General features: G+C 44.7%; 9 protein-coding genes across 18 annotated transcripts; 3 read left to right on the top strand and 6 right to left on the bottom strand.

Moving 5' to 3' along the window:
- The first annotated feature begins 131 nt into the window (after window positions 1-131).
- On the top strand, window positions 132-719 carry LOC120447807 (UPF0235 protein C15orf40 homolog). Its single transcript, XM_039629383.2, has one exon. The coding sequence runs from the start codon at window positions 244-246 to the stop codon at window positions 664-666; it is 423 nt and encodes a 140-aa protein (XP_039485317.1). The 5' UTR covers window positions 132-243; the 3' UTR covers window positions 667-719.
- Window positions 702-4,461, bottom strand: LOC120447806 (heat shock protein 83). The gene is made up of 2 exons (XM_039629382.2): window positions 4,228-4,461; window positions 702-3,265 (listed from the first exon to the last, which is right to left on the bottom strand). Exon 2 carries the CDS (start codon window positions 3,263-3,265, stop codon window positions 1,109-1,111), a length of 2,157 nt encoding a protein of 718 aa, XP_039485316.1. The 5' UTR covers window positions 4,228-4,461; the 3' UTR covers window positions 702-1,108.
- Window positions 4,462-5,022: 561 nt separating this feature from the next.
- Window positions 5,023-6,888, top strand: LOC120449686. The gene has a single exon (XM_039632302.2). It carries the CDS (start codon window positions 5,063-5,065, stop codon window positions 6,749-6,751), a length of 1,689 nt encoding a protein of 562 aa, XP_039488236.1. The 5' UTR covers window positions 5,023-5,062; the 3' UTR covers window positions 6,752-6,888.
- Window positions 6,889-6,956: 68 nt separating this feature from the next.
- Window positions 6,957-7,430, bottom strand: LOC120450001. Its single transcript, XM_039632711.1, is given in 2 exon segments — window positions 6,957-7,315; window positions 7,317-7,430. Coding segments are annotated over 2 exon segments (366 nt in total). The 5' UTR covers window positions 7,359-7,430; the 3' UTR covers window positions 6,957-6,991.
- A 287-nt stretch (window positions 7,431-7,717) lies between these two features.
- LOC120449998 (osteocalcin 2) lies at window positions 7,718-9,118 on the top strand. Of its 2 annotated transcripts, none has more exons than XM_039632709.2 (5): window positions 7,718-7,858; window positions 7,918-8,130; window positions 8,188-8,236; window positions 8,425-8,842; window positions 8,898-9,118. In XM_039632709.2, exons 1-5 carry the CDS (start codon window positions 7,718-7,720, stop codon window positions 9,016-9,018), a joined length of 942 nt encoding a protein of 313 aa, XP_039488643.1. In that variant the 3' UTR covers window positions 9,019-9,118. The 2 variants fall into 2 exon arrangements, with proteins under 2 accessions (XP_039488643.1, XP_039488642.1); XM_039632708.2 differs by having other exon boundaries at window positions 8,317-8,842.
- Window positions 9,119-9,231: 113 nt separating this feature from the next.
- On the bottom strand, window positions 9,232-9,762 carry LOC120450002. The gene is made up of 3 exons (XM_039632712.1): window positions 9,622-9,762; window positions 9,422-9,561; window positions 9,232-9,362 (listed from the first exon to the last, which is right to left on the bottom strand). Exons 1-3 carry the CDS (start codon window positions 9,646-9,648, stop codon window positions 9,239-9,241), a joined length of 291 nt encoding a protein of 96 aa, XP_039488646.1. The 5' UTR covers window positions 9,649-9,762; the 3' UTR covers window positions 9,232-9,238.
- Window positions 9,763-9,918: 156 nt separating this feature from the next.
- Window positions 9,919-10,801, bottom strand: LOC120450000. Its single transcript, XM_039632710.1, has 4 exons — window positions 10,724-10,801; window positions 10,521-10,660; window positions 10,219-10,461; window positions 9,919-10,162 (listed from the first exon to the last, which is right to left on the bottom strand). The coding sequence occupies exons 1-4, from the start codon at window positions 10,772-10,774 to the stop codon at window positions 10,039-10,041; spliced, it is 558 nt and encodes a 185-aa protein (XP_039488644.1). The 5' UTR covers window positions 10,775-10,801; the 3' UTR covers window positions 9,919-10,038.
- Window positions 10,802-10,881: 80 nt separating this feature from the next.
- On the bottom strand, window positions 10,882-13,506 carry LOC120448084 (mucin-2). 2 transcript variants are annotated; one of them, XM_039629877.1, is made up of 7 exons: window positions 13,428-13,506; window positions 12,677-12,738; window positions 12,522-12,618; window positions 11,931-12,469; window positions 11,509-11,864; window positions 11,136-11,450; window positions 10,882-11,083 (listed from the first exon to the last, which is right to left on the bottom strand). In XM_039629877.1, the coding sequence occupies exons 2-7, from the start codon at window positions 12,701-12,703 to the stop codon at window positions 10,960-10,962; spliced, it is 1,458 nt and encodes a 485-aa protein (XP_039485811.1). In that variant the 5' UTR covers window positions 12,704-12,738; window positions 13,428-13,506; the 3' UTR covers window positions 10,882-10,959. The 2 variants fall into 2 exon arrangements, with proteins under 2 accessions (XP_039485811.1, XP_039485810.1); XM_039629876.1 differs by having other exon boundaries at window positions 11,509-12,469.
- LOC120448083 (girdin) lies at window positions 12,546-19,179 on the bottom strand. Of its 8 annotated transcripts, XM_039629872.1 has the most exons (11): window positions 18,686-19,179; window positions 17,395-18,131; window positions 17,057-17,335; window positions 14,936-16,994; window positions 14,638-14,876; window positions 14,502-14,577; window positions 14,273-14,436; window positions 14,036-14,140; window positions 13,428-13,823; window positions 12,677-12,738; window positions 12,546-12,618 (listed from the first exon to the last, which is right to left on the bottom strand). In XM_039629872.1, the coding sequence occupies exons 1-10, from the start codon at window positions 18,752-18,754 to the stop codon at window positions 12,726-12,728; spliced, it is 4,137 nt and encodes a 1,378-aa protein (XP_039485806.1). In that variant the 5' UTR covers window positions 18,755-19,179; the 3' UTR covers window positions 12,546-12,618; window positions 12,677-12,725. The 8 variants fall into 8 exon arrangements, with proteins under 8 accessions (XP_039485806.1, XP_039485807.1, XP_039485801.1 ...); XM_039629873.1 differs by lacking the exons at window positions 12,546-12,618; window positions 12,677-12,738 and adding an exon at window positions 12,739-12,757; XM_039629867.1 differs by lacking the exons at window positions 12,546-12,618; window positions 12,677-12,738 and adding an exon at window positions 12,746-12,870.
- Window positions 19,180-19,441: the final 262 nt, after the last annotated feature.

Below are 19,441 nucleotides of genomic sequence, written 5' to 3'. Positions count from 1 at the left end.
TCATCAAGTAATAATAAAAAACGAATCAAAGTATATGGAATTTAAAAAATTTATATCTCAAAATATTTTTTTTTTGTTTGTGTTTTTTCACTCACGAATTATGCTCATCCCTATTTGTGCGGCATCCCTGGTTTTGCCCAAAAATCAGCTGATAGACGCTAATAGATTTAGTAAATTTACCACAAGTTGCTTTTAAAATGCATTTAAACTTAAAAATTGCTTAAAATAATTGCCAAAAATCTAATGCGCCGCTTGTTTACATCGGTCAACGCCCAAATAATGTCGAAGAACAAGGGGAAATCAAAGGCCGCCGTTGAAAGTACGAAAAGTGATGCAAAATCGACGCCGGCTAAGGAAGCCAGTCCGATTTCAGTCGACAAGAGCGGCAATATATGCATACAAATCCTGGCCAAGCCGGGTGCTAAGCAGAACGGAATCACAGGAATTGGCCTGGAAGGAGTAGGCGTCCAAATCGCCGCACCGCCCAGCGAGGGAGAAGCCAACGCGGAACTAGTCAAGTTCCTCTCGAAAGTTTTGGGTCTTCGAAAGAGCGACGTTTCTCTGGACAAGGGATCTCGATCCCGCAACAAGATAATAATGATAACCAAGGGTGTGTCCACGGTGGAGGCCATTGAGCAGCTGCTGCGCAAAGAATCCGATTCATAGATTTTCCAGTTTCCCAATAAATACTCCATCAGAACTTTGATTTTTAAAACACATTTGCTTGTTTATTTGGTTTTATGTTTATCATCGATCGGGTCATCAAACCTTAATTATATATATACTCGATTCTTTATATAGCTATACCAACTAGAGCGCGTATGTAGTCTTTAGTTTTTATACATAAATTACTTGGATTCTAAATTATAAGTTCTTAAAACGACAACTGCTCTTGAATGTTCTGTGGGAACCTAACCATTTAACGAGTTATTCTTGGTTGTGTATGAGTTAAGCGTATGTCTGTCGCTTATAACGCGGCAAAATGTTAATGAATACAAAATTTAACTCGGCCGTAGTAAACTCAGTATAAAAGTTCGAAACGCAAGTAAATTGTGTATGTGAATGCGAGTGATAGAATGAAGTTTGGTTGCTTGTGTCGACTGGTCGCTTAATCGACCTCCTCCATGTGAGAAGCGTCCTCGGTGTCCTCAACCAGCGAGGGGGCATCTCCGGCGCTCTGGGCATCTTCGGTGGTCATGGGCTCGTCCTCGTCGATTCCCAAGCCCAGCTTGATCATGCGGTAGATGCGGCTGGCGTGCACCTGAGGACTATCCAGGGAGAATCCAGAGGACAGCAGAGAGGTCTCGAACAGCAGGATGACCAGATCCTTGACAGCCTTATCGTTCTTGTCGGCATCGGCCTTCTGGCGCAGAGTCTCCACAATTGGGTGATCGGGGTTGATCTCCAGCTGCTTCTTACCGGCCATGTAGCCCATGGTGGCGGTATCACGCAGAGCCTGGGCCTTCATGATGCGCTCCATGTTAGCGGACCAGCCGAACTGCGATGTGACAATGCAGCAGGGCGAATCCACCAGGCGGTTGGACACCACCACCTTCTCGACCTTGTTGTCCAGAATGGATTTCATCAGCTTGCACAGGCTCTCGAACTTGGCCTTGTCCTCTTCGCGCTTCTTCTTCTCGCTCTCATCCTCAGGCAGCTCCAGACCCTCCTTGGTGACAGAGACCAGCTGCTTGCCCTTGTATTCCTTCAAGTGCTGGATGACGTACTCATCGATGGGCTCGGTCATGTAGACCACCTCGAAGCCACGGGCCTTGACGCGCTCAACGAAGGCAGAGTTGCTGACCTGGTCCTTGGACTCGCCAGTGATGAAGTAGACGTGCTTCTGGTTCTCCTTCATGCGCGACACGTAGTCGGACAGGGAGCAGAAATCGTCGCCGGAAGCAGAGGTGTGGAAGCGGAGGAAGTCGGCCAACTTGGCACGGTTGTTGCTGTCCTCGTGCACACCCAGCTTCAGGTTCTTGCTGAACTGGTCGTAGAACTTCTTGTAGTTCTCCTTGTCCTCGGTGAGCTCCTCAATCAGCTCCATGGTCTTCTTGACCAGGTTCTTGCGGATCACCTTCAGAACCTTGTTCTGCTGCAGCATCTCACGGGAGATGTTGAGGGGCAGATCCTCGGAGTCGACCACTCCCTTCATGAAGTTAAGGTACTCTGGGATGAGGTCCTCGCAGTTGTCCATGATGAAGACACGACGCACGTACAGCTTGATGTTGTTGCGCTTCTTCTGGTTCTCAAAGAGATCGAAGGGAGTGCGACGGGGGATGAAGAGCAGAGCACGGAACTCCAGCTGACCCTCCACGGAGAAGTGCTTGACGGCCAGATGGTCCTCCCAGTCGTTGGTCAGGGACTTGTAGAACTCGCCGTACTCCTCCTGGGAGATATCATCGGGGTTGCGGGTCCAGATCGGCTTGGTCTTGTTCAGCTCCTCATCCTCGGTGTACTTCTCCTTGATGGTCTTCTTCTTCTTGGCATCCTTGTCCTTCTTGTCGGCATCCTCATCCTCGCCAACATCCTCGATCTTGGGCTCATCGGTGTCCATCTCCTTCTTCTCCTCATCACCTTCCTTCTTCTCATCATCAGCCTCATCATCGCTGACCTCCTTCTCGCGCTCCTTCTCTACGAGCAGCTTGATGGGGTAGCCAATGAACTGGGAGTGCTTGTTGACAATCTCCTTGATCTTGCTCTCCTCCAGATAGTCGGTCTGGTCCTCCTTGATGTACAACACGATCTTGGTGCCGCGGCCCAGGGGCTCAGAGTTGTCGGCACGGACGGTGAAGGAGCCTCCGGCAGAGGACTCCCACACGTACTGCTCATCATCGTTGTTCTTGGAGGTGACAGTCACCTTGTCGGCGACCAGGTAGGCGGAGTAGAAACCCACACCAAACTGACCAATCATGGAAATGTCGGCGCCAGCCTGCAGAGCCTCCATGAAGGCCTTGGTTCCGGACTTGGCGATGGTTCCCAAGTTGTTAACCAAGTCGGACTTGGTCATACCGATACCGGTATCGATGATGGTCAGGGTACCAGCCGTCTTGTTAGGGATCAGCTTGATGTACAGCTCCTTGCCGGAGTCCAGCTTGCTGGGGTCGGTAAGAGACTCATAGCGGATCTTGTCCAGAGCATCGGAAGCGTTCGAGATCAACTCACGCAGGAAGATCTCCTTGTTTGAGTAGAATGTGTTGATGATCAAGGACATCAGCTGAGCAATCTCAGCCTGGAATGCGAAGGTCTCTGTTTCTTCCGGCATCTGCAATGGATTTACAGAAGGATTAGGATTAGTTATAGTCTGTGGCTGAAACATCAGGGAACAGCAGCTGCATATTCAGCAGCTGCCCTCCGTTTTATTCGTTTCCCTCCTTCTCCTACTCTTTAGCACATGCCTCATTTAACATGCGCATGTACCAACACAGTGGTGGTCGATATTATAGCATTACTTTGCCAAGCGAAAAATAGATTTTAGAAGTTTAATCTTAAGTATACTTATGCAACGCTTACTCTATTGCCGTCTTTAAAGCATGTTTAAAGTTGAAATATTTTCATTTCATTATGCAGAGTTTGGTCGGTATCTACTTTTTCTACCCCTGCTGTGACACACTCTTGTCTGTGTGTGCGAGTGAGCATTGCATTGAAAATTCGTACATCACCAAGGAAGTTGGTGGAAAAGTCTAGAAGCCCAAGGAAAACTAATCGGCCTGGCAACCAACTTAAAAATGGAGCAAATAACAAATAAAAATATTAAAATCTAATGACTGACGCCACGCTTTTATTTCGAAGTATTGGTAATTGGCCTGCATGTGTGTGTGTGTGACATGTGCAATTTAAATTGGAAATGCAAAGAAAGCACGTGTAATTGTAAATGAAGGAAAGTCATTTATAATTAGTAGGCCTATTTGGCATGATGTTTAATTCATGCTGATACATAGCAACCCCTAGAACATTCTCGAACGACGAAAAATAAAAAACCGGCATTTTGTGTTACTTTGCACGTTGTCACCCCTAAAAAGAGCGGCATAAGTCGATTTAACACTAAAAGGCTCTTGCATTAATATATAAAACGAATATTTGTTTAACTTGGCTTCTAGAACTTTAAAATCGATATCATACATTTGGGTCAAGAACATTCGAGATGCAGAGGACCACGCAAAATGCACAATTTAACCATTGCCACTAAAAAATAAATGATTCACTCTTTCTTTCTGCATTACTCACCTTGTATGTATGTTTTTCGTTCTATTCACAGAATAAAGGTAAAAATACAGATATTTTCACTTTGCTTTGTATAGAATTGGAAATTCACAAAACTTCAGACGCTGCTTGCTGTAACGACGCACACCTCACGAAATTTTTTCAAGACTCGAACCGGCAAACGACGCGCGTCGGCTTTTATAGAAAAATCCGACCCGAACTCGAAGAGTCTAGAAACTTCTAGAGGCTTCCAGATGCCAGGGATGCAATTTCCTGTACGTACTAAGGGAGATCAGTGTTGTAATACAGTCGAAAAGAGCGCAACCTTTGCGGGCGAATTCAAAAATTGTACTGAACTATGTTTAATGGAAACTCGTCTAAATGGTCGGAACGATTGAGCACGGCCCACTGGGACTGTTGAAAATATTACCATTGGTAAAAAAAACCACCACTAGGTTTCTATTGTATTCAAATAATTTAATTTTTCCAACTTAACTTATTTGTTTTGTTTTGAAAACAAATTAATTTAAAAAAGTATAGCTTACAATCTAATTTATTTTATTGTACAATGTTTATGTTAATTTTTGTCCACCGGACTGTCAAATATCGACAGAGTTTCAGAGTTTTTTAGTGCTTATCTGGGTCAATCCTTATTTTGTAAAACCTTTTTATTCCATTATTGAATAAATAAATCAAAACCCATAACCCATTGTCAACGGTTTTTTACCCGAATTAAGAAGTATCAAATCATTGATCATTTCGTTTTGGTAAATTCACATATCGATAACTCCTATCGATATCTGCATCTGACTTTTCCACCACTAAAGAACATAAAATTAGTTTGTTTATATTTGAACAAATGGGCGGTACAAAGTGTTGTTTTCGTGATTGTCCGGTCAGTTCTAGTCGCAACCCCAATATGCACTTTTTCAAGTTCCCCGTTAAGGATCCGAAAAGGTTAAAGGACTGGATGAGGCACTGTTCAAACCCTGATGTTTCGAATGCACCGCCGACCAAACTGGGAGCCAAAACAGTTTGTGCCCGGCACTTTCGTGTGGAATGCTTCATGAACTACAAAATGGACAGACTTATTCCCATGCAGACGCCCACTTTGTTCAGGATCAACAGGGATCTGGCACTGGACTTTGCAAATCTCGACCAGAACGGGGAAGCTCTGCTCGTGAAGCTGACGCCTCCTAAGCAGTCCCACCTAATACCGCCCAAGGATTTCGAGTGTCCTCTGGGATTCGTGGATGGTGAGACACAGAATGTAGAGGTTATTAAGAAACCAAATATAGGTGACTTGAGAGAGGAGGAAGAACAGCAAAAAGAAAGCGAAGTCGACGAAGTTTCCGGTAATCTGAATACGGAACAGGAGCAGTCGTGTATAAGCAAGGAGAAATCAGCGGTGGCAGATACGAACTCTACAACATCAACAAGCGATTCGGCTATGCCTCAAAACATTATAGATATAATAAGTCAACTGCAGCCTTCATTGGGCATCAAATTGATTAAAAGGCCAGTCAAGAGTCAACCAACGAGCGAGGTTGCCTTGCCTCTGCTTGAAGAGCAGCTCCTACAAGAACAGACTGATGAATTAAGCATGATGCAAACCCTCATTAAGGAAGCAGAAAAGCATCGTAAACCGACAAGTTGTATTATTGACGTTATTAAATTGCCAAAGCTTGGCGATAAATGCCAAGTAAAGCAAATTCCTACTAAAAACGAGTACCGGCCAAGTAAGAGGACTGTGGTTAAAAAACGTGGGAAGCAGGAAGGCGATGACGATAAACTGAATGAAGAGCAAGCCACCGAGGAGCAGGCTAAGAAAATGAAGCTACCCCAAGAAGCACAAATGGCTGACACCCACGCTCAAACTGAGAACAGTTTCATATTAAACCGAAATAGACAAATGCAAGAGAAATTCTGGGATGAGCAGAAGCAGACTCAGAAATTTGTGAAACCCACCCAATCAACCAATATTAATCCTTGTCCTAGCAAAGAAAATGATCAAAGTAGTGAGCCCATTTCCGAAACCTTATCTGCCCCTTTTCTAAACCTTGAAGAGAACACATCACTAAGTACTGACAGTGAGGACGAGTCTGCACCAGATGAAAAACCATCTTCCTCCGAAGATGCCCTGCGGGAAAAGCTTCTTCAGGACTATGATAAACTACAGGCCGAGTTTGACAAGCTGTCGGAGGAGAATGCCAAACTAAAACAACGGCAAGCGGAACTCCCAAAGGCTCCAGCTCCCATCAAACCCGCTGCCATCTCCATGAGCAAACCTCAGCTTTACATGGCCATAAAGAAATACGTGGGACCCACGATGGCCGCCTTGCTGCGCATGGAAATGTTTGGCGGGTCTGAGGATCGCACTTGGAAGGATGACGAGCAAGAGTTTGCCACAGAGCTACTCCAACTGGGTGATGAGGTGTACAAGTACTGTTGCGACGAGTGGCGCTTCCGCTTGCCCTCGATTCGGATGGCACGCTCCTGGCTGGAAAAAAAGACAACAGAAGATTCGGAAGAGTTTCTTGACTTATAGTCTATTTTGCCATTATTGGCTTGGTCATTTTAAAGGTATTTTATTAATAAATTATTTAATGATTTAGTTTAAACCATTTTAACAGTTCCGATACATCTAATAAAATAAGTTTTCATTAAAAACGCTTTAAAATCTAATAACGAATTTTTATTAATTACCAAATTAATTCTTGACAAAAGCAAAATATTACTAAGCAAATGCAAGTATTTATATGCTTGGTACACTATATAAATACCAAAGTTAAGTCAAGTGGCAGATGATGGAGTCATCGGTGGCCGTGGTGACGCAGATCTCCTGGGTGGATGCGTCGCAGAAGTAACCATCCGGGCAGCTTCCCGTCACATTTGTGGGCGTTGTGGCGCCAAAGCAGAAGGCGAATGTTGAGCGCGAGGTGCAGGCGAATGTGTAATTTGGAGCACACTGGCCACAGCTATCCGTATCGCCACAGCTGGCTGGAGTTTCGCTCCTCTGGAAGCAGATCACGGGCTGGTCCGTGCACACCAGGCCATCCGTGCAGACAAAGGTCTGGTTGGTATTCGGCTCTGTGCCGCCGAAGCACAAGTTGTACGCGGTCTGGTTGATGCAGGAGGCTCCATTCGTTTGGCATACATCACAGTCTGCCTGGATCCAAGCGATTGGGAAGGCTGCCAAAGCTGTCAAGGCAATCTGAAAGTATTTAAGGAATGTTCAGGTGGTACAAACCCTTCAGTGATGAACTTTTACAACTCGAAAGCCAACTTTTAAAATAGAAAACCAACTTGGTTTCAAAACTATTGTAAGGGTCTTTAAAAAAACTTACTAAACCAAGCAATTTGTACATCTTCACAACTGTGTGGAGCTTCTGCGAATGATCAGACAGCTAAGTGCCAGTCTTATTTGTACATTTTGGCAGCCGTGCCGAATTTTGTTCTATGGCACCGTAAAATTTGGAAGCCTTGGGTAATAAGAATAGCTGGTTATCTTTTTATGGGCGCCAAGCAAACGCTAACTGAGGGTGTGGTCTTAGGCTTAGGCTCTATAAAGAGAATTGGCACTTGGCCAGCCATCACAAGTAAGTTGCTCTTCCCGGCAAACAGACAAACTATGCCGGCACAAATTACCCTAAAGGTAAGTCGAGGCGAGGGAGCAGTGAACCACAAGAAAGTAATCCATTTCGTCTATTCCAGCTTCTCCTGCTCCTCCGAATTTTGAAATGGGCTCTTGGGCAGTCCGATTGCTCCGACTGCTCCTCGACAAATGGACAATATGCGTGTGTCAATGAGACTGCCTATGGGTTTTGCTTTGATCAAGGCACCGTCGACCAAGATGCGGTCCAAAACTGCCGCGATGGGTACTACTGCGTCCTCCAGGGATTCTGTGCACCCATGGCCTCAGCGGAAGTGAGATTTAGTTAGCTCCGCAGAGACTTGCCAATTCTCACACTTCTTTTCCCACAGCCGGCCTGTGCCACAGTCACTTCTACGTCAACAACGGATATTGTAACAGGTTGGTAAATATGGCACATATCTCTCTTTTTAATGGGTTTATTGGCTGCGGTTTTATTATCTTGTGCTTTGAACTGCAAGATTCAAGTACCCTAGAGACTACAGACTCAACAGTAACCACTACCAGCGATTCTACAATGACAACATCCTTGACCACCACAGATTCAACCACTTCTGAATTTTCTACAGATTCGAGTACCGATTCTACTACATCTGAGCTGACTACCGAATCCACTTCAGATTCTACTACATCTGAGCTGACTACCGAATCCAGTATAGATTCTACTACTTCTGAAACTAGTACCGAATCAAGTACAGATTCAACTACATCTGAACTTACAACTGATTCGAGTACGGATGCAACAACTACTACTACTGCTGAAACGACTACTGATTCCAGTACCGATTCATCCACATCCGAATTGACTACCGAATCGAGTACAGATTCAACTACAACCGAGCTTACCACAGATTCAACCACATCTGCCACCAGCACGGATTCGAGTACTCAAACTACAGTACCTTCGGAAATAGATCCCAACGCCTATTGCGCAAAGTTGAAGACCAAAGGATACTTTCGAGTGGAGAATGATACAACGTGCCAGATGCAAGTATATTTATCAACTTCAATATGCAATGGCCTTAAGTGTTGGTTTTTCTAGGTATGTCTACTGCTATAAATTAAGTCTGGATTACCTGGGCTGGCTTTATTATTGCAACACCAACGAATACTACAACTCAGATACGGAGGCCTGCCAATCCACACGACCAAGCAATTGCTAAGTCAAAACGATTACAGGAAACTCTATGCATATATCTTTCCATTATCTATTAATAACACGATGCTGTCAAGAATTTCGATTGGCTAAGTAACTGAGAAAATTCGTACTTTCATATTAATATTATTTTTTATTTTAAAGCAATAAATTAATATACATACACATGTAAAGACTAGTGTACTACTATTCTAGCATATAACTATGTATTCTAAAGCTTCCACATTTTACACACATCCCGCTGGCTTGCTGATACTGCAGAATTTGCGATCGGCATCAAAGAATTGCCCGCTCTTGCAACTTTTAATTAGTGCCATCGTTGAGTCATTGACTACATAGCAATAGATGTAGCTGCGAGTAAATTTCCATTTTAGTACGTGGTAATCTGTATAATCAGTCGAGTTGCTTACGTGGCGCATGTGGAGTCATTCTGGTTCGCAATCATCCCCGATTTACCCGCTTCCCGACACGCCTCATCCGCACTCCAGGATCCCGCGTCCAGATCCTTTGGTGCAGGAGCTGGCACAGCAAGCAGGCAGTGAACCAGGAGCTATTGGGTGGATTCATTTGATTGAGGATGTGGATCCAACGGCAGTCCTTGCATAGTTACCAGTGATATAATTAGACTCGTCCACATTGTCGATTTAACCTTGCTACACTTCGCACACTGAAACCTTGGAGCACCAAAGTGGCCTTTAAATACCAGTAGGATTTAATCTGTAGCATCGTTTATCTCGGTACGCTTTGGCAATGTATTTAATGTTTATTGCGTACGTTTATTAATTTGTTTTGCCACCCCTACGCGTACATACGTACATGCATATGTACTTTGTTTATGGACTTCTCAGATATGTGCAAATTTCTGGGTAAATTGTGGATGTCGTCAAGAAAAATATTCCGGTTGTTTTGAATTGCAGAAATGAATTTATTGGCTTTGACATCTTCTATCTTGAAAAATTCTATGAATAATTATCTATTTTTGATGGTCCAGAAATCTAACAATTATAACCATTGGATACCTGAATGTTTAGACACAATAATCAGGCTTAGCGGAGCTGCATAAGTACAAAGTGGCATCAAAGTATTTGCCTGTCTTGCAATTCTTTGTTAAGGAGAAGACCGATCCATTACTAACATAGCAATATATATAACTGAAAGAATGGGATAATTCAGTTAGATTCTAGAAATATAATCCGAATATGAATACCTTTTGCAGGTGGGATCATCTTCGTTTTTCAATATGCTAGTCTGTGTAATGCCCTCGCATTTGTCACTGGACTCAGTACTGGGTTCGGTAGGATACTCGATTGGTGGCTCCGTTGCCTCTGCAGAACACTTAGCTGGGACTTGAGAACTGCACGTTTTCGAAATGGGATCAAAGTACTGGTTTGTTTTGCAATTCTTTATCAAAGACAAAACTGATCCATTCGTCACATAACAATATACATAACTGATAATTTGATAGTGATTAGTACAATTTGTATAATGTATGCCATTAAGTTGATTTACGTTCTACAAGTTGGATCTTCTTGGTTTTCAATTATGGTGCTTTTTGAAACTTCACTGCACGCTTCTTCCGCAGTCCAAGTTGTTGAGTTCTGGTCATCGAACTCCGAAGCTGGCAAAGCCGAGAGGCCAGTAGCCAGCAACTAAAATATATATAATATATATATTTGCATAACACCGATTAAGGATATTTCTAAAGGCCTCACCAGTAAAAACACTATACACAGCCTCATGATTAGCTTAACCGCACTGCCCATGGCTTTCTAAAGCATAACTGCTCCCACTGGCTCTTAAATAATTATTGGAGTGGCCTGTTTCCCCGGCTATCTTATCCATTTTTTGAAAATGCTATCAAATCTTTTTATTATTCCAAGAAAACTAATCTTTTATTGGTAATCAATAAATCTGATAATAAACGATAAATGCTGTTCGAACATAAAAATTAAGTGCAGTAGTCCGGCTTGGTATCGGTGCAGGCTTTCAAGGAAACATCATAGTATTGGTTGGTCTTACAGTTCTTTATCAAAGCTGTCGCCGATCCATTGAAAACATAACAATATAGATACCTAAAAGAATGGTTTATGTTAGTTATTTCCTGGAAATTCGTGGCTTACGTACGTAGTGCATGTCGGATCGTCTTGGTTTTGAAACAAAGTAGTCTTAGTGACAGTCAAGCAGGTGGCCTCAGCGCTCCAGGGTTCCGCTGTGGTGGTACTAGCCGTTGTTGTGGTCACGGTGGTGGTGGTTGGAGTAGTGGTGCTCACGGTGGTGGTGGTTGGGGTAGTGGTGTCCACAGTGGTTGTCTCCTCCACGCATCCATCCGGCCTTGTGGCGGTACAAACCTTCAAGCTCGTACTGAAATACTGATTAGCCTTGCATGAAGTGACTTTTGTGGAATGAGTTCCGTCGGCATCAACTGTACAGGTTATAAAACTGAAAAATGAACTTTTAGTCTATCATCGAAAACCAATTTCAGCATGGGGGTATTCACGTGGTGCAGGTGGGATCATCGACGTTTTCGAAAAAGGTGTTCTTAGAGTATTGCTGACAGATATCATCGGCATCCCACGGAGCTTCAGTCGAAGTAGTAGTTGGGGTCTCCGTGGTTGTTGTGGTAGTGGGGATCTCAGTAGTTGTTGTGGTAGTTGGGGTCTCCGTGGTTGTTGTGGTAGTGGGGATCTCAGTAGTTGTTGTGGTAGTGGGGATCTCAGTGGTTGTCGTGGTAGTGGTCGTTGGGATCTCAGTGGTTGTCGTGGTAGTGGGGATCTCAGTTGTTGTTGTGGTAGTTGGGGTCTCCGTGGTTGTTGTGGTAGTGGGGATCTCAGTAGTTGTTGTGGTAGTGGGGATCTCAGTGGTTGTCGTGGTAGTGGGTGTGGTAGTTGGGGTCTCCGTGGTTGTTGTGGTAGTGGGGATCTCAGTGGTTGTCGTGGTAGTGGTCGTTGGGATCTCAGTGGTTGTCGTGGTAGTGGGGATCTCAGTTGTTGTTGTGGTAGTTGGGGTCTCCGTGGTTGTTGTGGTAGTGGGGATCTCAGTTGTTGTTGTGGTAGTTGCGATCTCAGTGGTTGTCGTGGTAGTTGGAGTGGTCGTTGGGATCTCAGTGGTCGTTGTGGTAGTTGGGATCTCAGTGGTTGTCGTGGTAGTGGGAGTGGTAGTTGGGATCTCAGTAGTTGTTGTGGTAGTTGGGATCTCAGTGGTTGTCGTGGTAGTGGGAGTGGTCGTTGGGATCTCAGTGGTCATTGTGGTAGTTGGGATCTCCATTGTTGTTGTGGTAGTTGGGATCTCAGTGGTGGTCGTGGTAGTTGGGATAGCAGTGGTTGTCGTTGTCTGGATCTCGGTGGTGGTACTGTCATTTTCTGTTTGGCAAACTGGATCAGCATTTTCATAGCAAGTGTAAAAGCCATCTGTGCAATAAAAGTCCTTTGGACATAGCAACAGATCAAACGATGGCACTCCTGGAAATTAAAACGTCTCGTAATCCACACATTTTGAAAATAATTTACGCACCGTCATAGCAGATGGAAAAGGTGGTTTCACTATGACAAGCGACATTGCTGGCACTTTGACACACATTGCATTGGGCCGCCAAATATCCGATCAAAGTCTTGAATTTATTAATTAGTGATTATTAACCAGAAGTGTGCACAGTTTGTAGTAGTTACCAGTAGAACAAGCGCCTTTAGCCACATCTTTTTTGTCTCCAGTCGCCTTTCATTCTAAAATACTGGGGACGAACGAATCACCTTATATATATCTTTGGTTATCTTTAGAGACTTGCCGAAAAAGTGAGATATTTTCTGTATGTTTGCTTAGTTTTATTGCGGTGTTAGGCTTTGCGTCAATAAATAGTACAAGGCTACAAGTAATTTATAAAAATATATTCACAAATTGAAGGCGCGTTGGTTAGCTGAGAGCAGAGTACAAGTGTATCTAGGAATACATAGATTCGAGTCGAGTTTACAGAACACCAAATGAACGGATATAAACATATATCTTTTCTTATCGGCGAAAAAGAAAGGCCTCCGCTTAGGACGCACATTGAGGCCGGTATAGCTAATATTTAACATATTTCTTTATAGTTTTGTGTATATAGGGGTGTATACTGGATAGTTATATGTTCGCATAGTTGTCGCGTAGTCTTGTGGAGTTTTTAAATTGCATAAATAGGTACAAACTATAGTATAGTACATAGTCTAATTGTAAAACATTTCTTAAGGCAAATCATAGCGGTTTAAGCAGCACTTTACACTTACATATGTAACTTGCTTAAGGCAACATCGATGTTCTAATGCGTTTAAAATAAATTCGTTAATTTCTAAAACGAAATAATACTTCGTCAGCAAATGCATTATATTCGAGTTCATGTTGTGGACGTATACTGTTTGAATGTTTTAGACGCAGCCGTACTCATACCAGATGCTATTGCTCTTGTCTTCGGTCCGCTTCCTTGCCGACTTGTCATCCTGCATGGTCGATCCCGAGACGCTGCCGCTGGCCTGCAGCAGAGGGCTCTGGTCCCCACTGTTCGGGGTTCCTCCGATCGTGGTGTTTATCCGGTTGTACATCAGAAACGTGGCTGGGCCCACCGAGGCACTGTTTTCGGTACTCTTCTGAGGCGTCTGCGGTTCCGCGGGCGTTGGAGTTGCGGCATTGCCGGAGCCACTGCTGCCACCCGACTGCGACTGTGCGGCGCCGGGAGTGGAGCCATCGGGAAGCTTCTGGTGCTCATCGATAAGATAAACGGTGCGTCGAGAGCCGGCCGTTCCGAGGGTCAGACTACTGCCCGTCACGTCTGGCGCTTCAAGACTGCTGCGAAGCAAATGATTTATCAGTAACTAGATGAATTAAATTATTTAAACACAGGTGGGGAGCGACATAAAAAGGAAAATACGCATTGTGCAGAGGGAAAGATGGAATAAGGATTGACAGTTGCCACTTAAAGCCTCGGAGCAGACTCCGATCTGTTTCAATTGGCAAGTTTTAATAAGGTAGTTTGAATGTTAAACATCAAAAGCGCATACCCGTGCACGCTATTTCTACGTGAGTTATTCAAATCCGTACGTTTCTGAGCCTGCAGGCTACTGCGCACGGCGCCGCCTCGTTGGATCGAGTTATCCAGCAAATCCCTACTCGGACATAATGTACAGTGTTTGTTTGGTGCGAGTGTTGAGTTGTGTATAATACATGTAAAAAGAACAAATACCATAAGGCCAAACATCTTAAAAAACATCCTTTTCCATCCCAACTGAATGGCTTACCGCTGCAAACTTTGGCGGAGCGGGACATTCCTTTGGAGCAGGTGCGTGTCGGAGGCAATGGACAGTGGCTCCTCATTGCTATTATCTGACTCATTGCCGCCGGATTCGGAACCGATTACGAACTGGGAATTGGTACGGGCGTCATCTACCCAAGAGCGACGGTTCTGAAATAAAATGTTCTTTCGTTAGTAAGTTTCTTTACATTCAGTTTAAGTTTCAGGAAACTTACTCGACTGGGCACCTTGTTCATTAGATCCGAGCTAGCCTTCTTTACTCTTCTAACCAACATACTGGCGAATGGTTTTCTGAAATTTTAAAGTGATTGGCTTAATACCAAATGTTTCTTGTATGGTTTTATTATTTACTTCTTGTGTACTGTGGTCTCTGACTTTTTGTAATGCTCCATTATTTTCTCCTCCAGCTTTTCCTTCTGCCGCTTGAGACTGTGCACCCGTTCGGTGTAGTTCTTTTCCTCCTCATGGAAGTGCTTTTTGTCCTCCAGGGATATGGCCAAAAGTTCCTGATATTGCGAGAGCAATTGAGACACATTGTCCATTAGAGCCTTGCGCTCCGAGTCCAGCTCAGCATTGTTTTGAATCAACATCTGCATGCAAATAGGATATTAAAAGAACGGAATTCATTTTTTGCCATTTTTAAACCCACCTCACAGCGCTGCTGAACCTTGCTGTATTCCATTTGCAGGCAACGGACTTGATCGCTTTTGGCATTTAGCTCGCCAGAGAGCTCAGTGTTTTGTAGCTTCAGGCTGGAGTGCTCCATGCGTACCATCTTATACTGCTCCTGGATGTTTTTGTATTCGTTCTTGAAGCGATCGCTGGTGGCGAAAAGATTGCGGAAGTCGTCTGTAAGTTTGGAGTGCTCGGTACGCAGAATTGACAGATCCTCGCTGCATGTTTTCATGTTGTTGTTCTGAATGGTCAAGTCCTCAATGCGTTGCTCTAATGCCGACTGCTGTTCACGTGTATCCCGCAGCTCCTGACGCAAATCCCGCACTGCAGCCTTCAGCTGCTCCTTGTCCTTGTTTAGAGACTCGTACTCCGCGGAGAGTTGATCATGCAGGCATTGCAACGTAACCTGATCCTGCAAAGCATGTTTGTGCTCCTGCTGCAGTGAATCGATTTCTTTGAGCAGCGTGTCTTTTTCGGCAGCCAACTGGGAGTTGGCCAGCTGTAGAGCTACATGCTGGGTGTTCAGCGACGTTATTTGCGAGCCCAGAGCAGCCACGTCCACGCTGAGACGAGCATTCTCCGTCTGAAGCTGAGTGTTAGAATCCTTAATACGGGTCAGCTCTGCTGATTCTCGTGCTGGACTAAGACGTAGCTTGTGCTCGAAGCGAAGTTCCTGCGAAGAAGGTTGCGTTGGTGCAGGAACTGGAGAAGCCGCGAGCTCAATGTTCTTTTCCACCGTAAAGATCTCCTGACGGTGGCATAGCACACACATGTCGGACTTGACGCCACCTTCTCGCTCCTCCTCCTCCAGCTGCTCTCGGGTCACGTTTAGCATTATCTCGCGAACCGTTTTAAAAGTCTCCGGATTGCGCACCAGTTTCTCCACCACATGCTCCACATTCAGCTCACCGGGCTCTTCGTCCGCCAATCCCAGTTTCTCCAAGTTGTTTCGCACTTTCTTCGTTACTAGAGTACCAGTGACCAAGTCGTTTCGAAGGGTGCTTATCATCTCTTGATCAATAATGCGCTGTGAAGCTAGCTCTTGGTTTTGCTTTTCCAGTTCCACAAGCTTCTGATGCACTTGCTCCGAATCTTCCAGTGCTTTACCCAGTTTTTGAATTTCCTTGCTCTGTACATCGAGCCGATTAATACTGTCGTCCAGCTGCACAGACTTTTGCTCACTGCCCTCCTTGAGCTTGGACACTTCCTTAAGCAGGCTGGCGTTTTCGCGCTCATAAGTGGAGACCTTTGCTTCGATTTCATAGAGCTTCTGTTTAGTAAGCTCGTATTGCTTTGATTTTTCCGAGTATTGCTCTAGTTCCTTTGCCTTGCTCTCCGCCAACCGTTCAAGATCGTCGGCTCTACGCTGAATGCTTTCGTTTAGAGTTTGGATGCGTTGCTTTTCTTTGTTTAGGGTTTCGACATGTTGCTCGGCATCAGAAAGCTTTTGACGGTCAGCCTCGCGTTCCAGGCTCTGTCGATCGTAGCTCTTTTGCCGATTATCCACGGCATCCTGTAATTTTTTGTTCTCCTCCAGGGCATTTTTAAAGACCCCTTCCAGTTCGACATTCTGCTGAGTGAGACGCTGGATGTTTTCTTGCATCTGCTCAGTTTTAAGAGACAGCTTTTTCTTCTCCTTCTCGAGTTCTAGCATCTTGCTGGTGGATTCGTGGAAGCTACTTTCCTTTAATTGTTCCAGTGCAGCAGTCAAACGACGGTTCTCCAGCTCGAGCTTAAGTGCACGGGTTTGAGCATTGTTCGTTAGCTGTTCCGAAAGGCTATTGTCGCCTGAGTTGCAATCGTCTTCGTTTTCGGAAAAGGATTTATCCAAATCAATCGTTGAGTTGAGATTCCTGGCCACCAGTTGCAGTTGCGCATTCTCCTCCAGCAGCTCTTCTAGCTTGGAGCGATCTACGTCCCGTTCGAGAGCCATGTCGTTGAGCTTTTGCTTGTATTTAATGATCTCGGATTCCAGGGAGATGGCATGCTCAGTCCTTTTTCGGTAACGCTGTAACTGCTCCTCCAGCATTTCCCTGAAGAAGTGAAAGGGTAAAAGTTAGAAAACATTAAATGTTATTTTGATTGGCTAATATACTTGGATTCAAGCAGCACACGGTTATCCTCACGCAGTTCCTCCACGCGCGATTTATAAAAGTCGGAGTCTCCGAGTTTTTCGCGGTACTTCTGAACTTCCACCTCCAGGCGATCAGCTCGTTCAGCCCTTTCCCGGAGTATGTCCACCTCGTCACGATATGCCGATGCCCGCTTGGCCTCCGTAAACCATTCTTGGCTTTCCTGGCGCAGCTTGTCAAAGCGCGCCTTTTTGTCATCCAGCTCCTCACGCAGCTCCAAAAGATTCTCGGACTTTTCCTCGCTTAAAAAAAGGTAAAAAGTTAAATAACTGATGGATTTGTTAATAATCGTTTATCTTACAGTTCTTGACGCAGCTTGCGGTTCTTCGAACGGAGATCGGCACATTCTACCGCAAGGTGATTGCTTTCCGAGTTGGAGGAAGATGAAGGTGTTGAGGTGGCTGTTCCGTTTGAAGGAGAACGTGAAACGCTGACGCCTTGGCCACACTCCACCAAATTGTCGTTGGTTGCCATTTCGGTCTCCACGCACGCCAAATCGATCCACTTGAGATACATGACATCTCGCTCCTTGGTCAGACGCAGTATGTGCGTGTACATGCTCTGCGGCGTAAGCCGCTCCAAGGAGTCCTCGGTGAGCACCAAACTGTGGCTGTCGGTCACCTGTTTGATCAGCCCCACAATAGCGTGCTGCGTTTCTAAGTCCAGTTCCTTGATGCGAGCAATAAACAGTTCCTTGTTGGGACATTGCACTGCTGCGCCGAGAAGCAGGGTCAGCAAGGTCTTCATCTGTTCGAGCCCGTTTTTACTCTCCGGATGATGACCCAGGGTGAAGACATCTGGGAGGACCAATATGGTTTGACCTAGCTCCTCCTCAAAGAAACACTTTAGATTCCTCACGACGCACTCAAAGTTCTTTGCCCTCGCGATGCTGAGAGATTTCCCATTAAGATCGTTCAGCTCGCTGGGATTATTCTGCGGCTCAGGATCGATCTGCAGCCAAACGCTGTGGATTATGTGGCCATCCAGCAGGGAGGTGTACCCGGCGAGAAGCTCGGCACGTGGCAGACATGATTCCAGCTGTAAAGGAAGAAAATACCAGTTTTAGATATGGACATCAACAAAGCGGACGTGAATATGTTTATTAGCTGGACAAGAGCTCATTACGCCTCAGTTCTCATTGTACCGTAAGCTGTCTTGAGCAAGTTACAATGACCTTGGTTCTTTGGCGACTACTGCGGAAAGGCACATCCATACATACAGTTGGGGTCAAAAAAATAAGAGTCCCATGAGGGTTATGATTAAAGAATTATACAAAAGTGTACTGCGATTTCGTATATGATAAACTTCCATGCGCTGCAACTAACTTAATTAAACGCAGTTAAAGCTATGGATTATAATTATATATTTTTTGGAGGTTTTCCTGTAACGAACGACTCTATTTCGTTGACCCCAGCTGTGTGTATGTGTGCGTGTAAGCAGGTTGTTCTCACGACATTGTTGTTGTTTTCGCCGTTTCCATATGTGAGCGCTTGGCAATCGAACACTTGAATTATTTATGCCAAGCACATAAGCCCACTGGCGATGCAAATATCGAGCATGTTTTTTTTATCCATAGCACCCGCAGTACTCACCCAAGAAATTATGGACGAATTTACAAATTCATCAATTTCCATTGGCGTCGCGGTCGCAGTGCCAGCCATTATTGTTGTTGTTATTGTTATTGGACGGACGGGCGGAATAGGTAAATGCAGGTATGTATGTATGAGTGTGCGAGTGCCGCTGCACCTGCCGCAATGGAACAGCTGCGGCTTCACCAAAATGCGATGCTATGAGAGTTAGTTTTTATTTTCCCAACAAGTAGAGTCCAACAACAGCCTCCCGAAATTTATGCCAAGGACGGGGCATTTTCACATTGCACATGCAGTCAAGTCGCAAGATCACAGTTGTAACAACACCAAAATACGTTGGAGAGCACTTTACGGGTTGATTTGGCTTTAATAAACTAGGCAACAATAAACACTTCAAGGCAGCACTATAAAAAATAGCGAACAATTTTTTGGGAAGACTGGACTGTTGGAAAAAAGCATAATTTGTGCCGGTGATGACACTCCGCTACTGCTGCCAACTATCGAATGCGGTGGAGGGGTCTAGCGATGGAACTTTGTGACAAATAGCTAACTTGTCATTAGCTAGAAGTTAGCCAAATCCAAGTAATACACTGGGAAAATTGATTGATAATTGTCATTCAATAAGTCCTTACTGATACCATCTTTGAGCGCTCATCAAAATATTAATATAAGACAGTACGCTATTATGGTATTTTATGGCTGCTTATTTAAGCTGAGCTGCTTGCTTGGCATAATTTTGAGGACGGCGTTCATTTGTTA

Source organism: Drosophila santomea, chromosome 3L (genome assembly GCF_016746245.2).
Source record: "Drosophila santomea strain STO CAGO 1482 chromosome 3L, Prin_Dsan_1.1, whole genome shotgun sequence".
In the NCBI taxonomy this organism is placed as follows: Eukaryota; Metazoa; Arthropoda; class Insecta; order Diptera; family Drosophilidae; genus Drosophila; species Drosophila santomea.
This window is presented reverse-complemented; position numbering and strand designations above follow the sequence as displayed.

Bases quoted from the DNA above. Each gene is read 5' to 3' on its own strand.
- LOC120447807 (XM_039629383.2), top strand. From the start codon at position 244: ATGCGCCGCTTGTTTACATCGGTCAACGCCCAAATAATGTCGAAGAAC.
- LOC120447806 (XM_039629382.2), bottom strand. From the start codon at position 3,265: ATGCCGGAAGAAACAGAGACCTTCGCATTCCAGGCTGAGATTGCTCAG.
- LOC120449686 (XM_039632302.2), top strand. From the start codon at position 5,063: ATGGGCGGTACAAAGTGTTGTTTTCGTGATTGTCCGGTCAGTTCTAGT.
- LOC120449998 (XM_039632708.2), top strand. From the start codon at position 7,718: ATGGGCGCCAAGCAAACGCTAACTGAGGGTGTGGTCTTAGGCTTAGGC. The intron at 8,131-8,187 runs GTGAGATTTAGT...CTTTTCCCACAG, and splicing joins CACCCATGGCCTCAGCGGAA to CCGGCCTGTGCCACAGTCAC. The intron at 8,237-8,316 runs GTTGGTAAATAT...TTGAACTGCAAG, and splicing joins AACAACGGATATTGTAACAG to ATTCAAGTACCCTAGAGACT.
- LOC120450002 (XM_039632712.1), bottom strand. From the start codon at position 9,648: ATGTGGACGAGTCTAATTATATCACTG. The intron at 9,562-9,621 runs GTAACTATGCAA...TCCACCCAATAG, and splicing joins CGAGTCTAATTATATCACTG to CTCCTGGTTCACTGCCTGCT. The intron at 9,363-9,421 runs GTAAGCAACTCG...ATTTACTCGCAG, and splicing joins AATGACTCCACATGCGCCAC to CTACATCTATTGCTATGTAG.
- LOC120450000 (XM_039632710.1), bottom strand. From the start codon at position 10,774: ATGGGCAGTGCGGTTAAGCTAATCATGAGGCTGTGTATAGTGTTTTTA. The intron at 10,661-10,723 runs GTGAGGCCTTTA...TATATATTTTAG, and splicing joins TGTGTATAGTGTTTTTACTG to TTGCTGGCTACTGGCCTCTC. The intron at 10,462-10,520 runs GTAAATCAACTT...TCAAATTATCAG, and splicing joins GAAGATCCAACTTGTAGAAC to TTATGTATATTGTTATGTGA.
- LOC120448084 (XM_039629876.1), bottom strand. From the start codon at position 12,703: ATGTGGCTAAAGGCGCTTGTTCTACTG. The intron at 12,619-12,676 runs GTAACTACTACA...AATAAATTCAAG, and splicing joins TAAAGGCGCTTGTTCTACTG to ACTTTGATCGGATATTTGGC. The intron at 11,451-11,508 runs GTGAATACCCCC...TTCATTTTTCAG, and splicing joins GATGATCCCACCTGCACCAC to TTTTATAACCTGTACAGTTG.
- LOC120448083 (XM_039629867.1), bottom strand. From the start codon at position 18,754: ATGGCTGGCACTGCGACCGCGACGCCAATGGAAATTGATGAATTTGTA. The intron at 16,995-17,056 runs GTATATTAGCCA...TCACTTCTTCAG, and splicing joins CGTGTGCTGCTTGAATCCAA to GGAAATGCTGGAGGAGCAGT. The intron at 13,824-14,035 runs GTATGCGCTTTT...TTTGCTTCGCAG, and splicing joins CGTAGAAATAGCGTGCACGG to CAGTCTTGAAGCGCCAGACG.